General features: G+C 38.1%; 1 protein-coding gene and 1 pseudogene across 2 annotated transcripts in view; both read left to right on the top strand.

Annotated features, from left to right (window-relative positions):
• Positions 1–1,208: 1,208 nt before the first annotated feature.
• The window catches only part of EMCN (endomucin), a 45,093-nt gene continuing 35,416 nt past the window's right edge, over positions 1,209–10,885 (top strand). The window contains exons 1-2 of the mRNA XM_021715692.1: positions 1,209–1,311; positions 2,425–2,463. Coding sequence (XP_021571367.1) covers positions 1,209–1,311; positions 2,425–2,463 — 142 coding nt within the window. The remainder of the gene's footprint in view (positions 1,312–2,424; positions 2,464–10,885) is intronic.
• Positions 8,160–8,832, top strand: LOC110596214 (annotated as a pseudogene). Its single transcript, XR_002482328.1, has one exon. The product of XR_002482328.1 is annotated as an activated RNA polymerase II transcriptional coactivator p15 pseudogene (transcript).

Genomic DNA, 10,885 nt, shown 5'->3' with positions numbered 1-10,885 from the left:
CTGTGTTTCTCTAAAATTATTACACATTTTTGAAGACTGACAAAAGTTCAAATAAAGGATAGTCAAAAGCTTTTGTCTGATACAAGTGTAAAATTTTCATTCTCAATCAAGTCTATCAGCAAGAAAGTTTATTACCTTATAATAAGAGAAACAAAATGTTTTGATTTTCCTTATATTCTAATCCTCTAGGGCTAATAAATATGTTTAACGGCCTCTTCAAAATGAAGCACTATTCCATGTTCAAAAGTATTTTAACTAATTATCAACAGTAGGAATTAATTACATAGCTTTCCATTTGGAGTAATTTAGTGGAAGGAAGAGCCATCCATTTTAATGAAAGTAGATGGAATTTAGAACTAACAAACCTGAATTATAATCCTAGTTCCCCCTAAATAAATCAGTTTTACTCCTCTCAGTTCATATTTGCTGATATGCAAAATGGAAATAATATCTCTCTTATAGTCATCAGCTAATAATTTATGAAGTTGATCGTGAAAATTGCTTTAAAAATGGTAACTATCATTATCCAACTAGAACATTTTCAATAAAGTATCCATTTCCCCTAAAGATTGAATTCAGGAGCCGGGCTCAGTGGCTCAGCCTGTAATCCCACACTTTGGGAGGCTGAGGTGAGTGAATTGCCTGAGCCCGTGGGTTCGAGACCTGCCTGGGCAACTTGGCGAGACCTCTCTCTACAAAAAATCAAAAAATTAGCCGGGCGTGGTAGTGCACGCCTGTAGTTCCAGCTACTTGGAAGGCTGAGGTGGAAGGATCACGGGAGCCCAGCAGACCAAGGCTGCAGTGGCCGGGAGTGGCTACTGCACTCCAGTCTGGGTGACAGAGTGAGACTCCAACTCAAAAAAAAAAAAAAAAGATTGAATTCAGGTAGAATTAGTCTTATTTATTTTATTAATACTTTTATTATTGTTTTCTATTCTTCTCTGTCCAATCCATACATTTTTCTTCGAGACTCACTCTCTCATGTCCTAATGGTAAGCACTGCCATCACAGTTCTACGCAAGAAAAGTCTGCTCTTATACACTCTGGCAAAAAATAATTTTCAAAGCAAAAGTAAATGTCTCAGTAGTGATAAAAGTGCTGCTGAGCAAATGATCAGTGATATGGAATAGTGTGAAGCGATATGAGGAGACAAAGTAGTGAAGGTGGTTGGAAAAGACTTTTCTGGATGGTGGAATCTGAAGATAGTCATGAGAGAAGAAGAAAACCACGTAGGCCTGAGAGAAGAAGAAAGCCCTGAGGCAAAAAACGCCCTCTGCCTTCAATCAACCACAGCAAAACAGAGGCTGAATGGTGAGAGACAATTGAGGAGTAGTAGGGAGCCAGAGTAGTGAAGTTTAAATTTAAAGAGATTTTTCTAGGTAGCTATTGCAGGCACTGAGGGAGAGATATAGTTGCTGAGTCGATATGTTTTAATCTAAGATACATCTTTAAAGAAAAGTTGATAGGGGTGAGAATAAAAGGAGACTCAAGAAAGGTCATTAACATTTTGCCTTGCTCAACTGGAAGACAATGGTACATAAGCTGATCCAAGAAAGCAGGGGAAGAGGTAGATTTGAGAATTCTAGTCAAGTGTTCTGTTTTGGGCATGTTAAATTTAAGATGCTAATATAGACAGTCAAGTGAATATACAAAGGAGGCAAGTGAATTTTTAAAATGTAATTATTGGACTTCTATTTGTTCTATTTTCTGTTTTTCATGTAGCAAATTCTGTTCATGTGCTTATTCTCAAAGTTGTTGAAATGATATTTGATTTTAATTCTCTCAAGTGATTTTCCTTGCAGAAAGTTCTCCTGGATTATATTTTACCATACAGGAATTCCCTCAATTTTAAAAGTATCTGTCTGGGCCTTTCTGCATCTTTCCCAGGTCATGAGATGCACCACTTATTAGTAGAAAGACAACAAATGGTGGCCCCACTTATGAAATACGTAGGGAAGGATTTGTTATTCCCTATGTCATCTTGAGGTATTCAGGATCTGACGTTGTATCTGATGCTCTAAAGCAAGACTCAGCAAACTGTGGCCCACAGGGTAAATCTAGCCTTCTGACTGTTTTTGAAAATAAAGTTTTATTGGAAAACAATCATACCTGTGCCTTAGGTATTATGTATGGCTGCATTCATAATAACAGAGTTGAATAATTGTAAATAACAGAGTTGAATAATTGTAATGAAAACTTATGGCACACAAAGCTTAAAATATTTGGTTCTCTAAGAAAATGCTGGTTGTCCCTTACTCTAAAGTTTCTTACTATCACATAGTATCATAATTTCATAATTTGAAAGAAGTGAATTAGGAATTAGCTAAGACCTATATTTATTTACCACTTGAAACAATTGTGAGTGTAGATCTGATAATCAACATTTAATTGTATTGATTTATTTTTCTTTTTTTTCCTCTAAAGCTGAGAATCAGAGTTCCATTGAAACAACAGAAACACCAAGTAAGTTCATTTTTTTATCTTTGACATCTTCATGGGTAAAAATCCCAAGAATGAAACAAAGTAGACCAATCAGGTTGAGGGCAGAGTGAAATAATACAAGGGAATACATTACATGGCAACTAAAATGTTTTGGAAACTTTGAATTTAAAAAAATGCAGACCAGGGAAACACATAAGGACATGTCTGGGTTCTCTGTGAATGAGGGGAGTGGAGCCAGCTCTAGAGGGTGCAAAAAGTCTGTGCACTAGTCCTCTGCCCCAAATCCACTGCTCTTAGTCTGTTTCTGTTATCAATGTGCCCTCTCCCAAGAGTACAGAGCATCTTTTTCTGTACCTCCTAATAAAGTTTGGTCCTGGCATCCAAAAAGATGATGTTACAAATCACAACCAACAATCTAAAATGTTAGAATTCAACTACACTGAGATACCACCTAACTCTAGTCAGATTGACCATCATCAGTAACTCAAAAAATAACAGATGCTCGAGAGGATGTGGCGAAAGGGAACACTTCTACACTGTTGGTGGGAGTGTAAACTAGTCAGCCTCTATGGAAATCAGTGTGGCGATTCCTAAAAGTTCTAAGAATCGACCTTTCATATGAAGCCACAATCCCCCTTCTGGGAATATACCTGGAAGAACTCAAATCACTCTGTAAAAAAGATACCTGCACATGTATGCTTATCGCAGCATTGTTCACAATAGCAAGAACATGGAACTAAACATGCTGCCCATCAAAAGAGAACTGGATAAAAAAAGTGTGGTACATATATAAAATGGAATATTACACAGCCATAAGAAGAACAAAATCATGAACTTCACAGCAACCTGAATGGAATTAGAGTTGATAGTACTGAGTGATCTTTCATAGAAACAAAGATTTGAGTATCACATGTTCTCACTCATAAGTGGACCTTGAACAACTACAATAATACTATAAGAAAAGCATTTACAGTAGTGGAAAACTGCAGTGGGAGGTGAGGGTTGTGTAGGGATGTGAGCTTAACAGTAGTTGATATCTGCCTGGGGAAAGGGGGGCACACTTCATCAACAAGGGTACCTGCACAATGAATATTTGTATACCTAATCCTAAATTGTACCTCACAATTTTAAAATTAAAAAATGTTATAATTCCAAGAAGTGCTCATGTTTCACTGTCTCTTAATTTTAAACTGAATGAATTTTGGATAACGGGGAAACAAGAATTAAAGAAGATTGTTGGGCAAGGGAAGGTGGTCATTTTGAGTCTTCTCTTGTTTTGAATTAATAATTATGTGGAGGATTTTTATCTTCCTATATTCTTCCTGGTACATATACAAATGACAAATCTCATATGCTCTCAATCCTTGTAACTTTTGATGTATATAAAATTAAAATGTGAAATAAACCAAGAGGATCATGTCACTTTAAAAATTGGAAAAAATTAAAACAATGAGAGTCTAATACCATTTTCATAACAAATGTCATAAAAAATCATCTTCTATCTTCAAAGAATTTGAAAGAAATTATTATGCTTTAACTTTGAATTATTATCTTCTACTGCATAATATATCTCATTAACACATACATTCTTTTTATATTATGGATTCCCTTTCATTAAAAATTTTTTTATTATTTCCATCTTAATAGACTAGAAATGGGCATAAAGTAGGAAAAACAAAGAAAAACAAACATAAAACCAGTGAATTTAGGCAGAGAGGGTTGATCTAGTCCTGGGAGGAGTCCTTCCCCCCCGGTCTTATAGATTGACTGTTGAAGAAAAGTCAAAGATGGAAGAGAATTGGAATGCTGTCAAATTGTCAGTTTCTTTTAAGGAGGGCCTGAAGTATCCTTCATTTTGTTTAAAAATTTGTATTTACAAAATGCTAACTGTAATGATAATTGATTTTAGTAGAATAAAAAGCTTATTTAGGCTATTTTACTTTTGAGTTATGGAAACTAGTTTTCCTAAAACTCATTTAGATAGTGCGAAAGAACTAAGACTGATTCTATAGGCCACAAGAAAAGTCAATATCATTATTTTATTTTATTTTATATTGGTTTTTTGGTTGTTTTTTTTTTGAGTTGGAGTCTCACTCTGTCGCCCAGACTGGAGTGCAGTGGCCACTCCCAGCCACTGCAGCCTCGACCTGCCTGCTGGGCTTCCACGATCCTTCCGCCTCAGCCTTCCAAGTAGATGGAACTACAGGCGCGTGCCACCACACCCGGCTAATTTTTGATTTACTGTAGAGATGAGGTCTCGCCAAGTTACCCAGGCAGGTCTCGAACCCGTGGACTCAGGCAATTCACTCACCTCAGCCTCCCAAAGGCGCGGAATTACAGGCTGAGCCACCGAGGCTGAGCCACCGAGCCCAGGTTTTTGTTTTATTTTTTGATTTGGGGTCTCACTCTGTCACCCATGTTGGAGGGCAGTAGCACACTTTCAGCTCACCACAGCCTCAATCTCCTGGGCTCAGATGTCCCTTCTGCTTCAGCCTCTTGAGTAGCTAGAACTACAGGCATGTGTTACCATGCCTGGCTAATTTTTTAAATTTTTTTGTAGAGATGAGATCTCACTATATTGCCTAAACTGGTTCTGGACTCAAGCAATTCTCCCGCCTCAACCTCCCAGAGTGCTGGGATTACAGGCATGCACCACTATACCTGGACTTCATTGTTTTATACTCAAACTTCAGATATATATTGTGGCTAAAGACTAAATCCAGGTTTACCATCCCCAAAAAGATGAATCAACAAGTTTATTAACAAGGTATCCTTTATACTTCTATTGGCAATTCTAATAACTTGGCTTTTTTTTCAGACTAAAACCTTCTTAGTGTTATGAATTTGTCATCAAAAATGTTAAAACACCAAATTTGTAAAATATTCATTCATAGGATCAAGAAAAAGCATATTATAAAAAATAATTCGTATTTCTGTTTTAGGTAGAAGTTGACATAGAATTGTATCCCATAGAATTACTTGCACTAATTCCTTTCTATAAATATGAGCAAATATGTTATTTAGTCTTTGAATATATCATACATAGTTCTCACATTTGATTATTTTTATATTATGTCCTTAGCTTTAATTTTCTTGAAAAGTTACATCTTTACCTGTTAATGATCTAAAAATCGATGATTGATTATATCATGGATAACTTTTGGGGAGGGATTATGAATAAGTAAGGCAACTCTTTATAAAATGTAGCTTATGAGCAACTATACATAGATGCAATTTAACATTATAAAATAAATATAGATTCATGTTGATTGACATCAGCAAGATGTTCTTCCCCCTTCCCATAAAAAAACCCTCAAAACAATAAATAAACAACAGTATTTCAACCAAAATATCTAAAGTTGAGCTCTGGAGGACCGCAAAGAAACAGCAGAAATACTCTAGTGCAACTGTCCCAACATTTTTGGCATCAGATTGGTTTGATGAAGACAATTTTTTCACAGATGGTTGATGAAGTTGGGGTAGAAGAGAGGCAGAGAACATCGGCGTTAGATTCTCATAAGAAGCGTTCCACCTATGTCCCTTGGATGTGCAGTTCACAATAGGGTTCATGCATCTATGAGAATCTAATGCCACCACTGATCTGACTCATGACGAAACTCTGCTTGTCCACTACACACATCCTACTGTGTGGCCAGTTCCCAATAAGCCACCGAACTTTACCAGTTCATGGTTTGGAGACTGGAGACCCCTTCTCTAGTGCACAGACCCAGAATGGCCACATAGGAAAAAGAATAAAATACCTTACCTCTGCCACTTCATCACTGAATCGGGATCAGCCTCAGAACCAGAAGAGATTCCTTCCTGCAGGAAAGACATAAGCAAGATGACCCCAGCAGCTCTTATTACCACCATGGAACATGCAGTTTTTACACCAGAGATTTCTGCTGTCCTCACAGGCTCTGAGGTTATCTGAGGAAGTTCCCCAGAGTCTACACACTGAGCTACCCCCAGAGAAGGAGCTGATGCTGTGCCTATGCCCCTGCTTCGACTTCTCCACTCCCCAGTCTTCCCACCCTGTGACTCATGCTGCTACTGCACTGCAGAACCTGGGAACTACAGCCAATGTTGGAGTGTCTCCTGTTATAGAAGAAAATAACCATTGCATCCCTCCATCCCTGATTTTTTAAAATATGCCCACTTACCCTCTATGGCCAAGCTTTCACAGAGCTGCTACATCTTCCCTGTTTCAGTCACTGTGCACCCTACCCTTAGGACTGGCTGAAAGGCACTCAAACCCATGGGGACCTCAGGCCTTCTACTCACCAGAGCAGTCATGTCCCCCAATGTCAGATGTGAGGCAACACTTCTGGAAACCTGAGGCTTCCCGCACATCAGAGGAGTTAACCCCCCACCCTGGTACCACAGGTAAGACAGCACCCCATTCCCAGGGGCTCTGAGCCTATGGCACACAAAAGCAGCACCCCCAGTGCCACCACTGATGTAGTACTCTACTTACTCAAGGATTCAGAGGCTCCACTGACCCATGTAGCCATGCTGTTTGGGTCAAGCAAATGCAGCACCTGACATACTAGAGTATCAGTGCCTTGCTTGAGCTGTACCACCCTTCCTTCCAGGCTGAATAGCCACAATGCCCACTTACCTAGAGCTGGACTAGCCTCCTGCAGTTCAAACTGCTAAGAAACCCTGCCTTTCCAGGGAGTGAAGTCAGTGCTGCACTGTTCTCCTCCCTCTGCCACCCCCAGAGTCCAAGCCACAGCAGTGTCTTGCCATTTCTGATGCTGCACCTGGCCTCACAGAGCCTGGGATACTGCTGTGTTTCACCATTAGAGAGTCCAGACCCCAAGTCATGCCAGTGTTGTTCTCTGCTCCCCAGGATTACAACCACAGCTACATTTCAGCTCCCTGGGCCTAAGTTGCTTTGCTGTACCTCAGAGCAACAGACGCTGCCTTACTGGGAAAACTTCATTCATGTGTACCTTAGAAAGTGAACCTTTGCCTCAAGTCCTAGTGCTAAGGTAGTTTCACAAGATCCTCAGTCCAGGAGCCTACCTCCACAGGTTCTCTGAGCATCTATGTCCTGGCTCCAGTGTCCCTGCAGCTGCCTGTGAGCCATATTAGACTCAACACCAAGAGAGATCTCTTTAGCTAAGACTTCTCACTGTGGGAAAGACAACAACCCAAGAGTTACTAAAGCTTTTATGCTATTAATCTATATAGCCATCATAACTGTTACAAATTCCTACAACCTAGGCCACTGAGGCACCCACAGTCATCCTGACATTGATTGCAACTAAAGAAACTAACAAAAACTACACCATTGCACCAACATGGAACCAGAACCACCTCATCATTCCCAACAGGAACCTCAGACCCATCTGCAGCTGAAAGTCTTCCCTTATGAGAGCCACTCTGTAAGGTTTGGAAGAGGCAACTACACCACCAGGTGCACAGACATCAATACAGGGACAAAAGAAACATGAAGAAGCAAGGAAATATGATACCACGAGGTACCTAATAATTCTTCAGTAAATGATTCCCCCAAGAAACAGTAGTTACAGATTGCCTGAAGAGCAACTTAAAATAATGATCTGATGTAAACTCAGAAAGATACAAGAAAAATAGACAATTTAATGAAATCAGGAAAACAATTTATGATCTGATTGATTCAACAAAAAGATATCATTAAAAAGAATCAAACAGAAATCTTGAAGCTAAAGAATTCAGTCAATGAGTCGCGAGTTAGAGAGAAGGAGCATGTTCAACTGCAGGAGCAGAGCGGAGCAATGCCTAAATCAAAGGAACTCGTTTCTTCAACCTCTTCTGGCAGTGATTCTGACAGTGAGGTTGACAAAAAGTTAAAGAGGAAAAAGCAAGTTGCTCCAGAAAAACCTGTAAAGAAGCAAAAGACTGGGGAAACTTCCAGAGCTCTGTCATCTTCCAAACAGAGCAGCAGCAGCAAAGATGACAACATGTTTCAGATTGGGAAAATGTGGTATGTTAGTGTTCGGGACTTTAAAGGGAAAGTTCTAGTTGATATTAGAGAATATTGGATGGACCCAAAAGGTGAAATGAAGTCAGGAAGAAATGGTATTTCTTTTAAACCAGAGCAGTGGAGCTAGCTGAAAGAACAGATTTCTGACATTGATGATTCAGTAAGAAAACTGCAAAATCCGAGCCATGTTAAATCTATACTGTTCTTGTTTTATTCTGTCTTTTTGAATTGACTTTTGTTTTCTAAATGTTGTTCTCCAAGCTATTGCATGTTTGGATTGCAGAACAATTTGTAAGATGAATACTTTTTTAAAATGTGCTTTATTAAAAATGTTCTGAGTGAAACTAATTGTCAATTTTATTAAGGAAGATTGCTTTGTGCCCACCACCTAGTGTAAAATAAAATCAAGTAACACACACACACACACACACACAAATTCAGTCAATGAAATTAAAAATACATTAGAGAGCTTCAACAGCAAACTGCATCAAGCAGAAGAATTTGTGAACTTTACGTCTTTAGAAGCTGGACTGGATTTTAAAAATGTGGTACATATACACAATGGAATATTATGCAGCCATAAAGAAGGACAAATACATGAACTCTGCAGCAAATTGGATGGATTTGAAGTCTATCATACTCAGTGATTTGTCACAGAAACAAAGAACTGAGTTCCATATGTTCTCACTCATAAGGTGACCTTGAACAATTATAATGCTATAAGAAAGCAATTGGCAGTAGTGCAAAACTGTCAGGGGAGAGGGTGGGACTGGCAGTTGAGGGAAACTGCTAGGGGAGGGAGGGGCATACCTCATCAACAAGGGTAACTGCATGATCAATGTTTGTATACCTAACCCTGAATTGTACCCCACATCTTTATAATAAATAAATTAATTAAAATAAATAAATACATCTTTAGAAATGACTCAGAAAAAAAGAGGAAAAACAGTGAAGACATCCTATAGGACTTATGGGACACCATTAAGCAAGGAAATATTACAAAAGGAGATGAAAAAAAGAAAGGAACATAAAGCTTATTCAATGAAATAATTGCTGAAAACTTCTCAAGTGTTGGAGGAGATATGGACATCCAGATTCATGAAACTCAAAGGCTTCACAAAATATATAACCAAAAGAGGTTCTTACTAAGACACATTATATTCAAACTGCTAAAGGTCAGAGATAGAGACAGAATTTTAAAAGTAGCAAGATAAAAGTGTCCAATCACATACTAAAAATCCTCTTTAAACAATCAGTGGGTTTCTCAACAAAAGCCTTACGGGCCAGGAGAGATTTAATAATTTAAACCCCTCAGAAATAAAGTTGAAAACTGTCATTCAAGAATACTGTACTCAAAAACGCTGTCTTTCAAAAATGAAGTAGAAATAAAGTTGTTCCCAGACAAGCAAAAGCTGAAGGCATTTATCACCACTAGTTCTGCCCTACAGGAAATGTTTAAGGGGGTTCTTCAAATGGAAAATTTTTTTAAATGATAATTACTAACATAAACACATACAAAAGTATAAAATTCACTCATGGAAGTAAATACATAGTCAAATCAAGAATATGCCAATACGGTAATGATGGTGTTCTGGCATACAAGGCTAGTTTGGCATGCACAAATCAATAAATGTGATACATTACATTAACTGAATAAAAGATAAAAATCACAGTGATCTCAATTGATACAGAAAAGGCATTTGACAAAGTCTAACATTAATTTTTTATTACAAAAAAACTCTCAACAGTTTAGGTATAGAAGAAAAGTTTATCAATATAATAAAAATTATTTATGAGAAACTCATAGTTAGCATTATAATCAATGAGGGAAAAACTAAATGTTTTTTTACTAAGATGCCCATTCCTTCGCTTCTATTCAACACAGTACTGATGTACTAAGAAAAGCAATTAGACAAAAAAAAAAGAATAAAAGGTATCCGGGTCAAAAAGAAAAAAAAAAAATTATATCTATTTGCAGATGACATGATCCTGTATATAAAGACTTAAATATTCACACACACACACAAACTGTTAAAATTAATAAATTCAATAAGGTTGCAAAATACAAAACTAACATTACAAAGGTCAGTAACATTTTTATGTACAAATAATATTCTAACTGAAGATATATATATACATATATATTTATATCATGATATAACTACATATATATGGAGGGAGAGAGACACTACTTGACTTGTAGTAGGGTTGAACTCCAATAAATCTATCATAAGTTAAAAATATTGTATAGTAGCCAGGCTCGGTGGCTCAGCCTGTAATCGCGCACCTTTGGGAGGCTGAGGTGAGTAGATTGCCTGAGCCCGTGGGTTCGAGACCCGCCTGGGCAGCGAGACCTCATCTCTACAATAAATCAAAAAATCAGCCAGATGTGGTAGCACATGCCTGTAATTCCGGCTACTCGGAAGGCTGAGGCGGAAGGATCGCCAGAGCCCAGCAGGTCGAGGCTGC

Source organism: Carlito syrichta, unplaced genomic scaffold (genome assembly GCF_000164805.1).
Source record: "Carlito syrichta isolate Samal-C Ts95f unplaced genomic scaffold, Tarsius_syrichta-2.0.1 Scaffold307308, whole genome shotgun sequence".
NCBI classification, from domain to species: Eukaryota; Metazoa; Chordata; class Mammalia; order Primates; family Tarsiidae; genus Carlito; species Carlito syrichta.
This window is presented reverse-complemented; position numbering and strand designations above follow the sequence as displayed.